Source organism: Thalia democratica, chromosome 2 (assembly GCF_965202585.1).
Source record: "Thalia democratica chromosome 2, ktThaDemo2.hap1.1, whole genome shotgun sequence".
NCBI classification, from domain to species: domain Eukaryota; kingdom Metazoa; phylum Chordata; class Thaliacea; order Salpida; family Salpidae; genus Thalia; species Thalia democratica.
The window spans coordinates 41,400,343-41,422,776 of record NC_139166.1 but is presented as its reverse complement, the minus strand read 5'-3'; the positions used below and the strand labels follow the sequence as shown (position 1 = coordinate 41,422,776).

At 24.9% G+C, this 22,434-nt stretch overlaps 1 protein-coding gene across 1 annotated transcript in view; it reads left to right on the top strand.

Moving 5' to 3' along the window:
* Positions 1-12,888, top strand: part of LOC145829887 (nipped-B-like protein) — a 47,916-nt gene extending 35,028 nt beyond the window's left edge. The window contains exons 24-44 of the mRNA XM_082937762.1: positions 117-324; positions 1,914-2,060; positions 2,208-2,342; positions 2,673-2,825; positions 2,978-3,095; positions 3,242-3,314; positions 4,861-5,023; positions 5,183-5,417; positions 5,616-5,773; positions 5,970-6,185; positions 6,330-6,443; positions 6,533-6,652; positions 6,794-6,961; positions 7,643-7,816; positions 8,481-8,576; positions 8,723-8,869; positions 8,988-9,214; positions 9,687-9,876; positions 10,113-10,271; positions 11,622-11,687; positions 11,828-12,888. Coding sequence (XP_082793888.1) covers positions 117-324; positions 1,914-2,060; positions 2,208-2,342; positions 2,673-2,825; positions 2,978-3,095; positions 3,242-3,314; positions 4,861-5,023; positions 5,183-5,417; positions 5,616-5,773; positions 5,970-6,185; positions 6,330-6,443; positions 6,533-6,652; positions 6,794-6,961; positions 7,643-7,816; positions 8,481-8,576; positions 8,723-8,869; positions 8,988-9,214; positions 9,687-9,876; positions 10,113-10,271; positions 11,622-11,687; positions 11,828-11,890 — 3,130 coding nt within the window. The 3' untranslated portion in view covers positions 11,891-12,888. The remainder of the gene's footprint in view (positions 1-116; positions 325-1,913; positions 2,061-2,207; positions 2,343-2,672; positions 2,826-2,977; positions 3,096-3,241; positions 3,315-4,860; positions 5,024-5,182; positions 5,418-5,615; positions 5,774-5,969; positions 6,186-6,329; positions 6,444-6,532; positions 6,653-6,793; positions 6,962-7,642; positions 7,817-8,480; positions 8,577-8,722; positions 8,870-8,987; positions 9,215-9,686; positions 9,877-10,112; positions 10,272-11,621; positions 11,688-11,827) is intronic.
* The last annotated feature ends 9,546 nt before the right edge of the window (positions 12,889-22,434 follow it).

The window sequence follows — 22,434 nt, the reverse complement described above, 5'->3', positions numbered from 1 at the left end:
CAGTCTACATTTTTATTTAAGGAAGAGTTTCTTTTAAACGTTGAAACAAAAAAAGTACTGAAAGTAAATTTTTAAACAAGTTCTTTATATCTTGTTTAATAATAATTAATATTTAGATCCGACAAATTAGCATTGGCAGTAGCCAACGAAGATGCAACGCAGATGACAAGATTTCTTGCATCAAGTAGAAGCTTCAGCAAGTCATTTGACAGTTATCTGACATACATACTAAAAGTTTGTCAAGAAACATCCGGGGCATTAAGAACTAGAGCAATGAAGTGTCTTGCTGAAGTTGTTTCTATTGATCCAGCTATAATGACTAGAGTCAGTTTTAAAGTTTACTAAACTTAGTTTAAAAACATATAGAAAATAGTTTGCTTGCTGTTAAACTTTGTAAAACTCTAAGATTTTTTCAAGTATAAATCTGAAATTTATTCAGATATTACAGTCCCAGTACATTGTAAACTATTGTTGAAAAGTAATCGTTCATTGTTTTAAAGGTTTTGATTTTAAAAAATGTTAATATATTATCAATAACTATCAAAATAATTAAGTCAGTCTACTTAGAGCTAAGTTTCTGGTAAACTTGTGTTAACTTGATAGTAAAAGCAGGGTTCGTGCGCGTCAGGCTAAATCAGTTTTTTTGAAAAAAGTTGAAAAACGTCAGGCTAAATCAGTTTTTTTATTTAAAAATTTGAGAATCTCAGTTTTTCTCAGTTCAAATGCTTCACACTTTTTGATTAAAAAGAATTGAGAAAGATGTGAATTTATTTCTAAATAATGATTTAGTTATTTAAGACAAAATCAGTCAGTATTTGTAAAAATAAATGCTTAAAACCTTTTGTTGAATCTCTAAAAATTTAATATGAATCTTCATTGTTTTGTTTTGAGTAGATTATATACGTCATAATTATGAAAATTCATAAAAAAAATACAGTTTAAACATTAAAGTTTAGTTCAACAACTTAGCTGTTTGTTTGAATTTCAATACTCGTGTAAGCGTTTCATTTTAAATTTTAATAAAACAAGACAATGCACGTTGTTTTAATATAAATCTTCTGGTTATAATGTTTTTACTTAGTGCTTAATTAAATTGAACAATTGTCTTTAGTAATGTATATTAAATTTTTACACTAGTATAGATATAACACTAATTTTAAAACTTATCACTGATTCTGTTATGTTAAGGGCATAGGGGGGTCAATCACCTTTTTCACAATTTAGTCTTATTTTATTGAGTTGTAACTAAGCTATGAGTTGCTTTTTGCAGATTTAAAAGCTCAAAATGTTTTTGAGATAAAGCTAGTTGAATTCAGAGACTATGATAGTACTAATTAAGACCCATCAATATCTAAAATGACTTCTAAAAGAGATTTTCCTTACTTTGAAAAAATGTCAGGCTAAATTGGTCCCAGTCAGGCTAAATGAAAAAAGTTTCGCGCACGAGCCCTGTAAAAGATACATAAAGTTGAAAAAAGGTTACATAAGTTTATCTTATTGTTTATATTTTTATTCTGTAAAAGCAGTTGTTTCTCATGGTAGATAATAATTGTGCTTCTTAGTTTTTTAAACAATTAAAATTTTTGATAATTAATTTAAGGACATATTAAAAAGTTCATTACATATAACTTGACTTAAAAAATTTAGAGCTCTGTGACATATATTTTTATATAAGATAGATAAACTAATAAAGCTATATTCAGAGATGTTTTAGCTTTTAAATTTTTGTATTTAAAAAATAAAGTTTATTTTTTGAGTTAAATCAAGTGCCCCCATTTCTTCAATTTTTACTGATCTTGTATCTTTCATGTAGTAACTATGCTCTTTTTCTAATTTTGCTACAGAGTTTTTTTAACAAGTCAAAATACAACTTTTACTTTTGAGAATAAGTTAGAGTACATTATATGTTATAGGATGATATATCAAAAGGAGTTCGTATAAGTTTGATGGATTCTTCGACAAATGTTCGAGAAGCTGCTGTTGATTTGATAGGAAAATTTATTATATTGAAGCCAGAACTTGTTGATACTTATTACGATATGCTTACTGCTCGCATACTAGTTAGTTTTTTTTTTACTTATTAAAATTTGGATGATCTTTTTTAATACATTGATTAGCAAAAGTTTTACAATTAGAATTATTTCTGATTTAAACATCTGAAGCTAGGTATATGTATTACAAACGTCTTTATATTTAAAATACAATAGGATACGGGTGTGAGTGTCAGAAAACGTGTGATAAGAATTTTGAGAGATCTGTGCCACGAACATCCACATCTTCCCCAAATGACAGATGCCTGCATTAGAATGATCAGAAGAGTCAATGACGAAGAAGGAATAAAAGTAAGTTGTAGTTATCAGGTATAAAGGTATACTTATAAATGTTATAAATTAGCTTGACAGGTATTTTTTTGTTATAAACAGTAAGTTTACAATATCTGTGTGTAAAAGTAAAAACATAAAAAAAAGGTTAAAATTAGTTAATGTTTTACAATTACAATATTTTGTGTGTTGTTTTTATTAGGATTTTAAATTATTATCAAAAATATTTTAATTGAGAAAAAGTGTTTATACTTTTCTAAATAATTCAAAATAAATTTTAATTATTGTAAATTTTTATATAAATACATTTTAATTGGTGGAAATTGAACAAAATGAGTTGTCATTATGTAGAAATTAGTACACGAAGTTTTCATGAAAATGTGGTTTACGCCATTAAAAAGTGCGAATGAGTTAGAACTTAAAAAGAAGGCTTTGCTTATAACTGATATTGTAGCTGCTAATCGGAATAGAGGATACGAATGGATTGAACAGCTTTTCAAAAACGTAACTTTTATAAACACAGTAGTTTTTGTTAAAAGTAATTGTAATTATTAAAATGTTTACTTTTAGAACTAAAGTAATGTTTTTTTTTTTGCAAATTCTTTTAATTTGTTTATGCACTTTAAGCTCTTAAAAAATAATTTATTTTCTTTTAGCTTATTGATACACCTGATGAAAACCTTAAAGTAGAAACTGCATGCCAACAAATTGTAGATTGTTTGGTTCAACATATAATAATCTTAGAGGATAAAGATAACGGTTTACTTGATTGTGGTTCGTTTCTTTTCGAAATTTTTTGAAAATGACTAGTATAGCAAAATGTATAATTGTTTGAATATGTGTTACAATTTTATATTTAAAAGATTAAAAAACACAAAATAAAGTACTTCCTAATTTGAACTAAGCTTTGTATTTTTTAGAAAAAAATAAAACTAAAGTTGAACCAAAAGTTGAAGACAAAAATAATGGTGGAAGTATTGATAGCAAGCAAAGGTTTTTTAAATACATTAACTTTAACTGGTTATTTAAATTACTTGTAAAGTTTTCGTTTCACTTATTATAAATATTTGTTTAAAATAACCAATTGGTTTATGTTAAGTATTTAATTTCTTTTAAAATTAATTAGGTGTATGCAATAAACCGTTAAAGTTTTTGTATAATCAGCAAAACTTTTTTCTTAACATTATGTTTTAACAAAAATTTTTAGTCAGTATATGTTTTTAAAATAACGTATTATAAAAATATGTTATTTACTTTTGCTTAAGTAGTGATAATAGGTTATTATTTAATTAAATTTATTTTTATTAAATTTATAAAACATCACTTAAACAATTTAGTGTTATAATTAATAGTTTTGCAGTTTAAGTTGGTAGCTAACTCAGTAAAAGTTAATTGTATCTACTTTAAAGTCTGATTTTAGATATTATTTTTGTAATAACAATTTTTTTTTGTTATATTGTGGCAATATAAAGTACCGTTTTTATGGGTATGTTTCAAGTTTGCACGTGCGGACAAAATTGCACGAAGACAATTTTACACGGTTGCAATTTTTTATTTATTCATATATTTTAACTTTTTATTAATTTTTTTAAATTAATTTTTTTGATTTTTCTATCACTGTTACCCCTTACCTTTTCCCTCGGTCGGTAGTTTTTTAAACTAATTTATTTTTGTTTATTCTTTTTTCTTGGTTTTTTTAATAATAATTTTTATTAGTTTTTTTTACTATCACTATTACCCCTAACCCTTACCCTCGGTCAGTAACTTTTTGTTTTCTTATTAAAATATCTTTTAATTTTTTTTATTTTACTCTCGTGCAAAAATGATCCTTAGTGCATAATTGTCTTCGTGCAGTTTAGTCCCCTCAAGCAATTTTGACCCCTCGTGCAAGTTTGTCTTCATGCAAAAGTATCTTCGTGCAAAGTTGACCCTTTGTGCAATTTTGACCCGTTCCGGTTTTTATACAAAATTATTACTTTTGTTGTACATGTTAGATCAATATATTTAAATGTTATTTAAATCGATTATCATAGTAAAAAAGAATTAAAAGTTTTCCAATTCGTTTTTACCCCAATTAAATAAAATACTATTTTTTATAAAAAGTTTTTGGCTGCATGACAATTCAAATTTCGACAATTCAAATTCAAAAAAAAAATTTAAAGAACCACAACTTATAAAGTATTATATATTTGAAAAAAATAAAAATATGTATGTTGGTATTATTATTATCTACAGGCCATTTTTTCTTTTTATAAAATATTTATTTTTTCTTAAGATATTAAAAAATAATAAAATTAAGAATACTTAAAACTTATTTTAGCCATATCAAAAAAAAAGTTTCATATTTTACAAAAATAAAAAAAATGGCTCGTATATATTAATAAAATCAACATACATATTTTTTATTTTTTTCAAATAAAATTCTTTTTTTTAATTGTGGCCCTTTATATTATTTTTTTAGAATTATAACTGTCCAAATTTGAATTGTCGTGCACCCATTTTTTTATAAACAGTTTTTAATTGACCATTAATTGAATAGCATTGCTGTAACTAAAGAATTAACTGAAAGTTCTACAACACGAAGTGAAAGGTTAATTGCAACCATACAAACTCTTGGATATCTGGCTAAGATTCGACCTCAATATCTAGTTAAGCATGTCATGCTTTTGCAGCCGTATTTAGCAACTAGTACTAAAAATATTGTAAGTTTTGTTTTAGTACTGTAAGCTAAAAGTAAATTTAGAAAATACATACTTTCAAGTAATATTATTTTCTATTAATATGTTTAGTTCGATACGCTATGCAGCTCATTTTTGTTTTAACTTTTTTTAGGTTAAAGTTTAATTTGTTAATCATTTCAGAACTCTGATTCTATTTTAATTGTGTCGGGTGTATGCAAAATTTTAGAATTATCAGTCCCACTAATGCAACGACCAAGTGGAGATTTTCTTGTAACTCTTGAAGGTGAAATGATGAAGATAATTTTAGTGCAGCAATACCGCATTGTTGTAACTGCAGTTGCTTGTCTAGCTTCTGTTGTTAATAATTTCACAAATAACTACAAAATCGTATGGGACTGCTTTAAACGCATGTTTGGTAAGATAAAGCCTGTAAATACTAATATATATTTTCTTTTAATTAATGTTTTAACTACTTCAGCAAAAACCTTTTTTTTTGCTTGTTTGCGTTCAATTTTATTTATTATATTTTTTAAAGTACTTTTTTAAAACTAAACTATTCACTCAATACCCAAGGAGTTACCTAATTTTAATTTGATTTTTAACGCTTATATAGGAGGAATGCAAAAAGCTAGAGAAGTATTTGAAAGTAAACCTCATATAATACTTCAAAATAAATCTCACACACTCCAACTTTTTCGAGCTATTTTCATTGTTGGGCATTTATCGAAAACATTTAATTTTGAAGATGAAAATTTTGCAGCAAATGAAAGTGTATGTGTTCAATACTTTTTTTTAATCAATTACTTAAAAATACGTTTGTTTCCTAGGTTTAATATATTAATAAGACATTTATGTTAATGTTTTGTTGAGTCTTATTTTAAAATATACTAATTCATGCTCGTCTATAGTTAAGCTGCAAATTTTGTTTGAAATACAACTTTTAAAAAAAATTTATTTAAATACATAGAATCGTGTTAAAGAAAATGTTTACGAGTGTTTGTTTTTCTTCTGCACACTAAACGATGGTAACAATACAACAATGACTAATTTAAGAACCATGGCAGTGCAATCATTAGGCTTGTTAATGATTCAAGATCCTGATATGATGTTTCTTCAAACAACTAGAGATCTCTACAAATCTCTACTTCAAGCTGAAGAGACTAAGGATAGCCTAAAAGCACAAGTATCTATTAAATTATATCTTATTCTAGATATAGTTGATATAATAAGTTTTGATTAAAATGAATGTTTTTTGAATGTTTACCAAATATTTAGTTTTCTACATGTCATATGAGTTTACAGTAAGTTTTAATACTTACTTTTTTAGGTGATGCAAAACTTGCAAAATTATCTACAAACTGAAGACGCAAAACAGCAAGAAGCAGCTATGGGAGTTCTTCAAAAACAACAAGTTTTTATAATGTTTTACTATATAGTAAACGTTTATGAAAAATTAGTAGTAAAGTTTCAAACATATGTGATTTACAAAGCTTGAATACTTTTATAAAACATTTATGAAATCTTTTTAAGGATCCTGAATCTGATGAGGAAATTGACATGAAAAATGAACTTGCTGGTGAAAACATAAAAGAAATATGTGATGTTTCTAGTGGAATGTCATCATCTGTCATGCAACTTTTCCTTAAACAGGTTAACCTACATTTTGATATTTATTAATTAGGTTTTTCTAAGTCTTTAAGTACATAACTTATACACTATAAACACGAGTAATATTATACAGTGAAGTAAGTTTATGTTTTGTAAAGATTAAACAAAAACATAAACTCCTAGATACTAGAAGCATTTTTCCACATTTCACCCAAAATCCGTAGAAACGCGCTTCACACAGTCACGTTGACACTTCAGCTAGGTCTTGTCCATCCAAATCAGTGTGTTTCGTATTTGATAGCTGCAACAAGTGATCGCGAACCAACAATTTATAAGGAAGCTGATCAACAGGTTCAAATCAAATGTTTTTAAATTGCAAAGAAGCAACAGATAAAGTATTTTAGTATAATTTATAAAACTTTTTATAGAGCATGGTACTGTTAAGTTAATATTTTTATACAATTTAATTAGGTTAATTTTTAATGTTTGAATACAACCAAATGAGATATATTTAAAACAGGATTGCCACAAAACCTAAAATCCTGTAAAAACCTGTAATTTGACAATTTGGTGAGAAAAACCTGGAATTTGTAAAATTTTAAAACAAAACCTGGAATTTTAAATAGTTTTTACATGTAAAGTAGTGAAATTTCAATTTGATACAACAAATTTATCATAAAGATTAAAAATTTATCATCATCAATTTTTTTTTAATTACAAAGTACATTCAAAGTAGCTTTACAGTATATATTTTTAACATTTTTATACCATTTAACACAGTTTTTTTTTTGACCACAAATAATGTAATTTCAAAAACTTGAAAGAAATTCAGAAAACCTGGAAAAAATTTCTCAAAAATCAGTGGCAACCCTGTTAAAATTGTCTTTTAGGCTAGGTATAAGCTCTGAGGCAATGATAACTATGAGAAACTTTATATGACGTATTTTTTGATAAAAGTTTGAACTTTCATAGTTATAAATATTATATAATAAGTTTAAATTGTTTTTACTATACTTCCATTATATTTTTCAGTTGGGGGAAATAGGAAAAAAGTATAGTGGTTTTATTACATCTAATGCTAACCAAGGAATCAACATGTCTTACAAACTACAAAAAATAATTAACAACAAGAATAAAATTGTTGCTCGAGGTTTTACTTTGGTTCAACAAATAACTACACTTGATGAGAACGCTGGTTATAACAAGGTTTTTATAATATACATTTCGGAGATGCAATGAATTGTATAATATAGAAAAAAAGTTGTTAAGTATGATTTTTTTATAAAATAAAATACAAATTTATATTGAACGTTGTTTTTAAAACTAAGTAGAGTGTTTTCAAATTTTATTATTTGTAACTGCAAGTAATGCTCTCAAGGTTAATTTTAATAGAAAAATTATTTATAAAATTTTAAAAAACTATAAAACTTGATAAAAGTTTAAATATAACTTCTTTCTTAGCCAAGTTGAAAAATCATTGCAAACTTACATAAACTTTTTGTTGTAGTTATTTGCTTTCTAGTTTAGTGGTGTTTTTAACCGAACTATTTTTAGCGCTATTTTATAAAAAAAATCTAGTTTGTGATCTTTGTCAAAAATGTTGAACTAAAATCTTATACCCATATTCTTCGAAAGGTTATTGATTTTTTATAAACAAGGTAGGCTAAAAGTGCTTGGACTATTTAAACACGGTATGTTTGCAAAAAATACTAAACAGAAATTCAACATCATTAAAAATTACAACTAAGGAAACAAAAAATAATTTCAACTTAGTTTTTTTCTACGTACAGTAATTTCTCTTGAACCTACGCACATTGCGTCCACAACAAAAATAAATAATTAAACGAGATTATTTTAATATTGTTTCCAGGCTTGTTGTTCCCATTTGTATCAACTAGTAAGAAGTGATCGAAAACATCGCAGAAGTCTCATAAATTCTTTACTTCGACTTTTTGATGATACTGTTGTAAGTTTAAATATTGTTCTATACATCTAGCTATTTTTGTTTAGTATTAAAAGTATTTATAGATTCTTATTTTATATCATTTTTCTTTTGTTTTTCTTTAAATAAGATGAAAATAGTCTCATATTAATAATACAATATTTATGTAGATGACAGACATGGGAAAGTTAATTTTTATTGCTGACAATTTAGCATACTTTCCTTACCAAACTGTTGATGAGCCCTTGTTTCTAATGAATGCAATTGAAGTGTTCGTTTCTGTTTCAGGTTCAAACGTTATACAAGCATTAAAAGAGGTTCGTTTAATTTTTTTAAACGTTATTCTTACCGATTTAATCTATAGATTAAAATTGATGTTGGGACGATCGGAAATACGAAAGGCATTTGTAGATAAATCCAATTTAACGTTATCAGGAATTGAATGCCTGTAAACAACAAGTTGGTGTAGGAAGCTCGGTCATTGCGTCATCAGATGATGAAAGTGACGTAGACGAAGAAAAAGCAAACAATGATGTAATGAGGAGAGAATTGTCTCGTATGAGCGAGCAAGTTTTATTAGAATTTAGTCATCATTCACTTGCTTGTCTTCTTCTTCTTTGGCTAAAAGACTTCCTAAAATGCGTGTTTGGATTTACAGACAAGTTAGGATGGTTTTTATAAGTTTTTTGTGATACATAAAATTTTGTATGTTTAGTATACAATTTTTTATCTACATTGTTCATTGATTATTTATTAGAATCTTACAACATGAATTTTATTTTTATGAAGATGATTTTTTTCTTTAATAATACATTTTAGCATCTTAAAAGTTTTGATTAATATTTTTGAGCTAACATTCAAACTTGCACCTATACAACTGTTTCTAAAACATACCTTTATAAAAAATTATTTACTTCTGAACTAGTTTTTTAAGATAATGGCTTTGTTTTTTTTACTTACAATCATTATACACATGGTATCAACTAATGTACTCTTCAAGATTTTGATCATCTGTTGTCTTTATTTTCATACAAATTGCGGTTTTTGTTAAGACAATAAAATGTGTAGTTATTAATATAGCGTTCTTAGCTTTTATGTTGATTATTATATAAAAAATATGAAATTATTTCTTAGAAAAATTCATAAGTACAATCCTATGGAAAAGAATCGAGCAAACGATAAGCAATGTCATCGAAAAATTAAGCTAGAGCAAAAATACAATATTAATATTAAACCAGCTGAAGACCATGTAATTAGATTACAAAATAATGTCAATATAAAAAGTACAACCAGTTTACACGCAATACATAGGCAATATTGTATGGTTTGTTTATTAATAAATTGTAAGCTTCTTTTACATCCATAAAATAAACTTCATATAAAACTTAAAGCTCAATTTTTTAGATTAGTAAAAATAAATTTATGTAAATAAGAAAAAAAGACTTTGTTTTAATAATTTTATATAGCTTACTTTATTAATTTTTAAAAAGTGTAAGTATAAACCAATTTCATGATTCAGTATACCAGAACATGATAATAATATGCAAACAAATTAAACAGCTGAAAGAGTTGATGAATAAGCTTGATCCTAACGAAGAAGACTCGTCCGGAGACGAGCTCAATAAAACAACTACTCTACCTCAATCTTCTCAACAAAACAATCAAGATTCAAGCTCGGACACTGACAATGGCGAATGTAAACAAAAAACTTCACTTGATGTTTGTTTATCTTTTAAAATTTATTGTTTAAGTATAAGTTCCTTTGTTGTACTATTTTATTTTATTGTTGTTTTAATTATCATAATTTACATTTTATGTAAATATAAATAAATAAGGTAATTAATGAATGTAGTTGTATGTAGCATTGCTTAGTAAATAGCTTAATAGACTATATTAAAACTCTACCATAATGTTTTTTTTAACGAAACATTGGTTTTAGTTTAAAAATAAAGTTTACTAAATACTTTTAAAAACTCTAATTACTAATATATATTTATATTTAGAAAAGTCGATTTCAAAAAAAAAAAAAAGAATATACGTTTCATAAAAAAAATCTTTTTTACATGAAACGTATGTTCTGTGTTTTTTTGAAATCGACTTTTCTAAATAATTTAATTAAAAACACTTCTAGTGGGCTCGGTGGAAAGTGTTCAAGTTTATTTAATAACGTTATTTCTAGATATATATATATATACTAATAAAACTCTAAGTTTTCGAATACAATTGTTTCACTGTTCTGTTAAACAGAACAGATCTTCAGTTTGTTTATTGTGATGATATCTTAAAACATAAGTCAAAGTGTACATGAAATTCAGCAAAAACTTTAAGGATCGTTACGTCACTAAATAAATCATTCAAAAATATAAGACATACCTAAATATGCATAAGTGTTCAAAATTATTTAAAATAAAAGCTTGGAAAATGTTTACAATTACTAAAAAGTTTATTTCGTTTATTTAAAGCTAGGTTTGAGTTTAATTTTGATATCTCGTGTTTTTCCATATTGCAGAGAGTGTAGCCATGTTTTAGATTGAGTTTGTTTTTTGTTAATGCTAAATTTTTTATTTCTATCCTTTTACATACAGGTATATAAATATATATATATATATATATAAATAAATATACCTGTATGTATTATCTTATTAGTCGTCTAAGAAGTTATAGTACTCAACACTGTTAAATTTAAACTTAGTTACAATCAAAAAAATTTAAATATTGTTTTTACTCGTTTAACTTAAAACAGTGAAGCAAATTGGAACAAGCAAAATAATATTTTTCTGGTTTAAAAGTTTGTATAATGAAAACTGATTTGTTTAAATGCTGTGTATTTTAGTAAAAATAATAGTTACTATTATTAAAATTTATTAGACCAACACTTCTATTCACAATGTGACCGAAATAGCTGTAATTTAATTTGTTGCACAAGTTAAAGTTGTAAATAAAACTGATGCGTTAAATTTCTTACAAAAACCAAGGACCTTTTAAGTGACCCATATTGTTATTGTAGAATCTGATAAACTTAACTTTTTATGAATAAAACGAATAAAATTAATCAAAATAAACTTACAGCTTATCAGAAAATCCACAGCTCTCAAAAGTCGTCCAAAATCTGGCAGAAAAATAGGTTCAAACAAGGTATGTCAATAGTTATTTTAATATAAACTTTAATAGAACTAAAATAATATACCAAATACAAAAATCTGTGCTCTTTTTTTTTATTATACATTTAGCAATTTTGCAACAAACTATTAGGTCTTAGATGATTTTTTTTAAAGGTTAGGTATGCAGAAGAAAGTTCGAGCGGTTCCGAAAGTGATGAAGATTTTAGAGGGTTATGAGTTCAATATATCTAAATCATATAGTTTGCTCAACGCCACTTAAAGCTAAAAAACATTTAGTAGTTTGGATTAAAAGTAAACTTTCAGTTAGTATGGTAACATAAGTGATTTATGGTGTTCGTTTTGATTTTTTAGCACAAATTTGTAAATCGTCTGAATTTATGATCCTTTTTACTAAAAAATGTTTCTTTTTTAAGAGTTCTCATTGACAGTTTCTAAATAATTTTTTGAAATATTTGATCTTGTTGATTTTTTATATTATTTAAGTTTTTTTATATTGTTTTATTTTCCAATGTTTTAAATATTTATGTTTATATTTATAAAACCTACAAGTAGATAAAGTCGGTTGAAAACCATAACAGTAAAATTTGTGTTTTGTTTTCTATCAAAAATAAACAAATGAGATTTTAAACTTTTCCCTAATTAAATTTGTCTACAGTTATTGTTTTTTTTTGTTTTACGATGGTTTTTTTAATTCTCTACTTCATATTTTTTACTTTTTTAGATTTAAGAGTTTTTTAAACTATGTTAAAGTACAAGAATAAACTTTTAGTTGCTTTTGGTAAAAAATAGTTATTTAATTGTTTGCAATTTGTGCTAATTTGAAAACACTTGATTCTTATATGTATTTTACGTAATAATAATGTATAACAATTAGGTTAAGATTTTAGTCAGTTTTTTTGAAGATTGTTCACAATTGATCTATGATGAAAATAATCTGTCTATGCCAAAATCAATATTTCTGTACGTTTTTCATTGAAATATAAACTAAGTATATGGACGCCTCATGAATGTCCAGGCTTCTGCTCTGACAACTTTTGCCAATTACCAACAAGCATACTGTAGCTGTCTTGCTAGTGTAAAATGTATTAAATGTTGATAAGCTATTACACAAATCTGAGATCACTGACCATACAAGTTTCCAAGTAAAAAATTATAAATGAGCACTAATAAAGATACTTAGAAAATTATATTTTCTCCTTTTCTAACTTTCTGAACATCAGCATTAATAATTTGTATTAATATTATAGCTACAATAACATATTTTTAATGTTATATTAACTTTATATATTATTTTTTTTACTAATTTATTGTATTCCAATTTATTCTAAAATATACTTTTTCAATTTCAACTTCGTTATAAGATGTGGCCAAAATACGATTTTTCTAGTTTTGCACTACGCTACATCTTTTCTTAGCGTATAATTAAATTATCAATGTCTAATTTTTAAGGGTCTTATCATTTTTTATATGACTTTAATTAATTTCAACTAATTTGTTAAATACAAACCTTAAAAATGTACTTTATTTTGATAATTTTTATGAGCTTTATTTATTTACTTACCAAATCAAGCACCAAATTTGAAACAAGTATAATACATAAATCATTTAACTAAAAATTTCTTACTAGCAGCAAAGACTTAAACTATAAATAACGAAGATGTGCTACAATGTTAAAATTAAAATATCAAATCATTAAGAAATATCTTTGTAAGACTTTGTAAGAAACTGTTGATATTTACAGAACAAAGGTTAGCAGTCTTTTACAAGTCGCGGGCCGCAGTTAATTAAAAGAGTTGTAGTAATTGACATAAAAGCATTGTTCTATAACATAAGTTTTTACTACAAAAACTTTTTTACGGTAATAAAAAAGTAAATTTTTGGCTGTAAGTTTCGTCGCAGTTTTTGCTGTCTACCCCTGATATTAAACAACAATTTTATAATTTACATTAAAAAAATACTGTTTTTAATAAAGAACTACTGATCTCTTTTAATATTTATATTAAACCTTAGATTTTAACTGAATGTTCGACTGTCCCACACGATATTACATCCCGTAATTAATTATTTTAACTAGTCTTTGTTCAATAAAATAATTAATTTTGCTATTGGTCGTTTTTAAAATTAGTTTACAACAAAATTAATAGTAAAAGTTTTAGTGGTAATGAGGCGATCAACTACTTAGTAATCAACACTTTTGTATAATATTTTTGGTAAATGTTGTAACTAAAAATTGATTATTTTGTGTATAACAAATAAATCTCTGAATTTGAAACCTCTTAAACTGAAATCGTAAATTTAACATTTTAAACTGAAAAATTAGCAAAACTAATAAACTAAAAGGCTTTTATTTGATGAATCTATCTTGTATATAAACAAGTTAAAAAACATTGAGAAAAAAATTAAGTTTAATAAAAGCTCATCGAAATGAAAATTATATAAATACTAATATTGTCTCAAAAGTATGATTGTTTGAAATAAGGACTCAAATATTTTCTACTATAACTGATATTTTCTAGGTAAAATCTACTTTTAAAACAGAATAAGAAGTAATATATTAAATTATAAAAAGTTTAAGTAATAATTCAAACAATTTTTTTTTTCTTTTAATAGTTCTAATTTTTTTCGATTAGTAAAAGTTGTAAATGATAATAAAATATAACAGAATTTTGGTGAAATATTTAAAAAAGTGTAAACTTAGAAAAAAAAATAGCGATTGATAAAATACCTTTTAATTAAACAATATATTATAATTTTATTGTTTTTTAATTCAAAAATATTTTTTTAAATAGTTAACAAAAAGTGTTAGCAATGGTTACATATTTTAGTTATAATTTTTTTTTATTGTTTATATACTTCTTAGTTTTATTAGATAATAATAACTTTATTGAATTTATGACTAAAAATGTTAAAAATGCTGTTTTAGTAAAAGCAACAGTATAAATCTTAAACAAAATTGAAGTTATCGATTAAAAAAATAATGATTAAAAACATTAATAAAGTAATGGCGCTTCATATTTATAATAATAGGCCGTTTGTAGATTGATGACTACAAGCTTTTTGGTTGTGACCAGGGGCGTCGCGTAGGGTGTTGCACTGCCGCAACTGCACCACCTGGAAATTTTGTAAGGAAAAAATTAAGTATCTATAATATTTTCGTTATTTTTTAGAACAAAATCTCTTTTAAAACTCCAATTTAAAAAACGACCATTTTTCTCACTTCTTTGCCGCAAACTCTTAGCTGACTGCCGCAAATGAACTCAAAAAAGCAAAATTTCTTCAAGAATTACCACAAAATCAATATCTTGCGGTAAGTAAGCTAAGTTGAAAATTCCCTAAAACAGGACATGCTTAAGTATCATCTACAAGCTATTGTAAACATAAAATAAAAACAAAGCTAAGCTACTGCAAAGGATTAAACTTGAGTTTATGTACTCACATGATTTTTAAAATTTAAACTTGTCATAAATTTAATATTTTGAAAAAAAAAAGATAAGAAACTTAAATCACCAAAGTCTAAGAAATTCGATTTTTTATTTTAATCTGCATACATAAACTTAACTATAACTTATTATTGTAATCATAAAGTTAATAAAATATTTAATTAAATAATATTTAAATGTCATTTTTGAGTTCTGAAAAAAAAACTTAAGCAGTTTATTATAAAAACATTTAGAGTTCTAGTTTACTCTTACAGAAAAATAATTTAGATTTATATTAAATAAAAATTATTATTATTGAAACAGTCACGTATTTAAATAAAGTAAATAGCCTTAACTTAAATATTGGTCTGACCCCCCAAGAAACTTTGATTACTTAGAGTAGTTTAACATTTTAGTCTACTTTATATGACTTTTGGTTTAATTTTTTCATAAACAAAGCAAAAATTTTAGATAAAATTGTTGAAATATGGTTGCCTTGCCTCATAATCAGGATAACTTAGAAATGTTAAAAAAACTCAAGATGACCCAAGATAAATTAAAACTGACCAAGTTAGAAAATACTCAGGCTGACTAAAGTAGTTTTAGTTTTTTACTCTGAAAATAACAAGTTTATTTAAAGTTAAAATATAAGTGTTTTACCCCTATGGCCACATGAAAACTAACTAACCAATTTTTTACTGTTATAATGGTTACATATTTATTGATTATCTTTAAATTTCTTGAAAAGTTCAACAGCCTCACCAACTAAACTTTAAAAAGTTGAGCTCCTGAGAAAAATACTGTCATCAAAATGAAAAACAAATTAAATTTAAATACAGAAAAGATACCCTTAAAAACAATTGAATTTTAAACCTCCAACAAAAAAACATGAAGTTTAGAAAAAAAGTTAATAAAAATCTTAAAGTTTGTTTAAAAAAAATTGTGCAAAATAGTGTGGTATAAGGGGGGGGGGATGTATAGGCACTTTTTTACATGTTGTTCTAATTCTAAGTTTTTTAGAAAGCTAATATTTACTCTTTAATAAACTTGAAATTTCCAATCAAACTGTTAGATACAACCGGTCAGACCAGAGATTACATTGATTTATTATACAAGGAGCAAACTAAAACAGCAAAAAAATACAATTTTACTGAAAACCTATATTCTCCATAATTTTTAAAGCAATTTTTATCAAACTTTTTCATCCTAATCTTTATAAAATTTTATACTTTTGTTAAAGAGAAGTTTTAAATTTTTACTATCAATATATATTTTTATATATACAAAAAAATATTACTTTCGTTATAACTTTTTTTGGTTAGTGTTTTAAATATCTATTTTAGCAAATTGTTTTATTTTATAAAAGAAACATCTAAAGATTTTGAGGCCAACTTATGATAAAAGATATGATTTTAGTGATTTGATTTATTTGTTGTTTAATATATATTATATTACGAAGGACTCTTTTGTATCTCTGACTGTGAATTACTATATCTCGAAAATTAAAATGATTTTTTATATTGATAAAAAATGCCTTGCAGTTAAATTAAAACTGTATAAAATAAGTTCAGTAAAATAATTCTAAAGTTTATGTTAAGGGCATAAAAGGGGGGTAAAACACTTTTTTTTTTAAACGCTGTTTTAGTTTGTGCCTCCTGTAAGGAACCTTTTGTTGCCTTTTACTTTGACCAGCTATATCTAAAAAAGTATTTTGAATTTTTAAAATCTGTAAAAAGCATCTTGTAGCTTAGTAAAAACTTCATAAAATAAGATAAAATTGTGAAGAAAGTGTTTCATCCTCCATATGCCCTTAAAAGTAAAGCTTATCTTCAGGTGTAGCAAAAGTCCAGTTGTTTTCAAACTTGATAGTAAAAATATATTTAAAAAAGAATATCTTCATGTCCTTAAAGTTATTGATAAAATGAAACTCTTTGTTTTTGAAATTATTTTATTCTTTTTTTTAGCTACATTCAGGATTGCCACACACTCAGGGTACTCAGTGAAACTTAATGATATTTTAAGTACAAAAAATCTCAGGGAAACTCAGGGTATTTTGATTTTTTCTCAAAAACACATGGTGACTCAGGGCATTTCAAGGTCACTCAGGACAGTTTCTTTTGACTCAAAGAGTGGCAACCTTGCTTTTATTTTAATTTTTTTAATATTGAAATTATTTATTAGTTTACTCTGTATAGTTAGAACAATTTAAGAATTTCCGATTATTATTGGCAAAATATTTTACTGTTTATGAATCCTGTTTTCCTTTAGAACTTATAGAAACAGTGAAGAAGTGTTATCCTGTAGTTGAATGTAAACAGTTAGAAAGAGAACTGAAAACATTTTATTCACATGCATCAGGATGATTTAGTGAAAATACTGTTATGTCTTGAAGAACATAACCTGACTAAAATATTTAACAAAACTACAAAGCTTCTTAGAACTTTGATAACTATTCCCATGACTAGTGTAGACGCTGAAAGAACATTTTAATCTTTGAAAAGGATAAAAACATTTTTGAGAAACACCATGGGTCAGTCAAGATTAAATTCTTTGAGTGTAATTTCGATTGGTAGGGACTTACTTAAAAACTGTACTAGTTTCAAAGAAGAGGTGATGGAGAAATTTATCAGCCAAAAGGAGAGAAGAATGAATTTTAGTTACAAAGTTGAAAAGTAAGAGTCTAAGTATTTATGTTTGCAAAGTTAGACTTTAGATTTAATTTTTTAGGTAGACATTCAGTAGTAACTATTTTCTGTACTAAGCAAGTTTACTTTTTCTTTAAAAAGTTGTAATTTGTACATAAATTTTTCTTTGTTTGTAGACTTTTTATTTTACTTGCCAAGCTTCATTATGTATTCCGTTTTTTGTTTAGTTAAAAATAAGTAAAAATATTATTTTTAGTTTGGTATTTAATCCAATATTTTTCAAGTAAAGTTGAAGCTAAAATGAAATATTATTATAGTTGCTGTGTTTTTTATTATAATATAAGTTTCTTATATCTAAATTGTAAGCTACTTTTAGTTTTAACTTTAGAGCCTTTGTAAAACTTAATATTATTTAGTTTGCTTGTTTTACTTTTGAGTTTTTTACTTATTTAGACTTTTTTTTATTATCATAAATGAATTTTGGATTTCTTTTTTGAGTAATGTAAGTTGTTCTTTAAAAAAATTTCAATTTCTACACAACATTTTATTTGTTTGTAGACTTTTTAATTTACTTGCCAAGTATAATTAGACTTTTTTATTATTAAATATTAGTAAAACAATTATTAATAGTTTGATATTTTATTAATCCAATATTTTTTAACTTAAGTTGAGGCTAAAAAAATATTATTGCAGTTGCTGTATTTTCTTATTATAATATTAATCTGTTTACTCTAAATTGTAAGTTAGAGACTTCGTAAAATTTGGCATTTATGAGCTTGATTATTTTACTTTTGTGTTTTTAACTTAGTAGTCAAGCTGTTTTTTTTTTCAAACATAAAAAATTTAATTAGTTATAAGTTGATACTTGTTTATTTTTTTCAATATTCATCAGTAAATAAGCAATTATTTTCTACTGAGTTTTAATAAATTTTACTTAAAATAAACTTGCAGTTTGTACATAACATTTTTTTGTTTGTTTGTAGACTTTTTAATGTTCTTGCCAAGTCTAATAAGACATTTCTTTTTTTTGTTAAGTTAAATATTAGTAAAATAACCATTCTTAGTATGATGTTTAATCAAATATTTTTAAAATTAAGTTGAGGCAAAAGAAAAACTATTAAAGTTGCTGTGTTTTTCAATATAATAAAAATTTGTTTTGTCCAAATTTTTTTCTACTGTTAGTTTAAATTTTAAAGCCTTCTTAAAAATTAATACTCATAAGTAAGCTAACATTTTTTGAGTCTTGTAAGTAACTTAAAATAATAATTTTCTTTTATTCTTATATTTACTTAAATTTTCAAAGTATTTACCTTTTTTTTAAAGTTATTTTCTTACATAATTTAAAAAAAAAAAAAAATGTTTTATTTCTAAACAAAATATTACAGGTTACATTAGCAATTTAATGTAATTGTTGTAGAAAAAAGTCTTTATTTAAGATAAAAAAGAGTTTTAAATTAGGGGATTTTTTTTTCTAAATTCTGCATCACCTAAAAAAAAAATACCACGCGACGCCACTGGTTGTGACTGACTAATGAGTCCTAATTAGGACGAACCATTCTCAGTCTACCGAAGGTTTGTAGTCTGATGATCTATTTGGTCAAACCTTGTTAACTCGAGCTTGTCACACGGCTTATGAAAGTCCAGAGTTAAGCTTTGCAGACTTTCGCCAATAGTTTCGTTGATCTTTACTTAAGTAGATAAAACTTTTTAGTTCACCAAAAAACTGTTAGTCACGAGTTCACGACATGTAACTAGTGAGTTAGTGACTTTGTGGCTCACGAGCTGACTTGGTAAAAAGCAGTGTTAATTTTTTTTTTAATCTCCGCTAGTAATATTTCATTTAATATTTTAAATTCTACGGTTAGAATTTAAAAAAAACTTATAACATTGCTTATACTTTTACTGAATCTGCTAAGAGTATTAAAGACTAAAGAGTGTTTGAACAAAGATAAAAAATCAGATTATGCTAAAATTTAAAGTTATACTTTATTTAAAAATATACTATGTTAAAAACTTAAATTTAAGTTTTATTCTGCTTATTTACAAATTTTAAATAAAGAATTGAAATTTCTAGTAAGAAGGCATTTAAATTATGTAAATTGTTTCGTAAGAACATATTAATTGAAAATAAAACAATATAAAAGTTTATTATAGCTTACTTTTTTATAAAAAAACTAGTCTTAATTGTTTTAAATTTAATTAGATTATTTCTTAGAGTTTTTTCTTTATACTTAGTTCTTTTTATTAAGTACATCAATCTTTCTAAATAAACAGCTTTATACAGGATTTTTATATTTACCTAAAAAAAAATGATTACCAAAATTTCAAATAAAATAATTTAAACTTAATGTTCTTAATTTAACCATTTACTTGAGCATTAAAAAAAAGCTTTAGAGTGTATATTATATAAAATAAAAGTTAGCATGTATGCATACATATTTAAATATATTTATAAACAAACTTGCTTTTTTATTTTTTTTGAAAAAGAAAAACAATAATTTTTTTTTAATAGTTTTGATTGGTATTCACTTAAACAAGGTTTTGAAGACTTTATAATTCACAATTTTATGCAAATGAGATAAAGTAATAAAACAGCAAGGTAGATTATTAACATAAAAATCGATCCGTTACCAACTTAACTTAATTTTTTAATCTATACCATTAAACTTAATCCACCTTATTTAAAGATACTTTTAAAATGAAAGAAATCAGATTTCAGCCAATTAAAAGCGCATAGACTATACAGCTGACAGACAGAAGTTTGCTTTTTTTATCTACTACTACTAACTATTAAAATGGTGAATTTTTGAAATGTTTTGCTTAGTAACAAGGTACATTATCCTAAACTTTTCACAATATGATAATTAAAATACTATTTTTAAATAAAAAAGTAACAGTGGTAGAATGATATCAAGAAAAAATGTGTACTAATTTACTTTTTTAGTAGTATGTTTTTTTTAATTTTTACTCCAGTAAAGATTTTATTCTTTTGTAAGTGCATCTGAACTATGTTTTAGTTGTAAATTATTTTACTTAATTTCTAATTACTTTCAAACAAGATTTATATATATATTATCAGTTTGAGATTTATCTATTCAAACTAAATTACAAAGATATAAATAAAATCTTAGCAACTATTTAATAGTTTTTTTATAACTTTAATTTATTTTGTTGAGTTTTAACTTAGCAATAAGTTGCTTTTTACAGATTTTTTATATAAAAACAAATTTTCAAGATATAGTTAGTTAAAGTTGGAGAGTACTATAGGTTCCTTAAGGAAAAAAAAAACTATTCCACTAAAAATCTTTCTTCTCATACATTTTCAGATAAATATCTCAAATTTTTAGAAAATGTTCCTTGCAATATTAAGAAAATATTGTTGCACCAAAATTAAAAAAGAATAGAAAATTTATAACAAAGAATAAAGAAAACTGTTATTTTTTGTAATAAGTTTTTGATTTTTTTGAATTTTGTAGCAACAGAAGTTTCTATATATTTCAAGGAACATTTTCTATAAATTTGAGGTATATATCTCAAAAAATATCGGAGGATATAAGTTTATAGTGTTTTCTTTTCTAGTTGTTTGCTGTTTTAATCATTTCCTCCCATAATATACCTAATATACTCAGCAGATTTAACAGGCTACATTTTAACGGCATAGGGGGATTAATCACTGTTTTCACAATTTGATCTTATTTTATAGAGTTTTAACTTAACACATTGCAACAGAATAATTACTCGAAGGATCGCCTTAAAACTAAAATGTGCACCTGTTCAGGTCATCATTAGTGAGTATATAAACTTTCATTCTCATACATGCAGTAACTTTGTTAAACCAAAACTATGGCCAGCTATCCCTTAATAAGAGATCCATGTTTTAATTAACTGGGTTGCCACTTTACCTGGAATCCTGGAAAAACCTGGAATTTGACAATTTAGGCAAAAAATCCTGGAATTTTGAAAAAAACTTGGAACTTTTAACAAAAATCACTAAAAAAACCTGGAATTTTAACAATCTTCACATGTTCAGTAGTAAAGTTTTGATTTGACTCAAAAAATCTATCATTTGAATAAAAATAATTTTGACATCATAAATTTTTTTTTTAATTAAAAAACATATTTCAAGTAGCTTTACAGTATCTTTTCAATATTTACATACTATTTAACATAGTTTCATACCTTAAACTTAACTTTAAACTAAAAAAAGCCCCAAAAAGTTTACTTTTAAAAACCTGGAAGAAATTTGGAAAACCTGGAAAAAAATTTTCAAAACGAGTGGCAACCCTGAACTAAGCTACAAGATGCTTTTATTTATTTAAAAAATTCAAAATAGTTTTAAAGATAAAGCGGGTCAAAGTCTGAGGCAACAATAGGTTCCTTATGGGAGGTTCAAACTTAATTGTCAAGAAAAGACTATTTCACTAAAAACCTATCTTCTCCTACGTTTTTTGAGATCGATAACTCAAACTTTCAGGAAATGTTCCTTGCAATATAAAAAAAAATCAGTCAGAAGGAATTAATAAAAAATTAATTAAAAAAATTATGAAAAAAATGTTTTTTTTTGTTTTTTTTTCTCATATAATTTTTGATTTTCAAAAATTCTGTTCCCACCCACATATTTTTTAAATATTGCAAGGAACATACCCTGAAAGTTTGAGGTAGTTATCTAAAAAACGTAGGAGAAGATATATTTTTA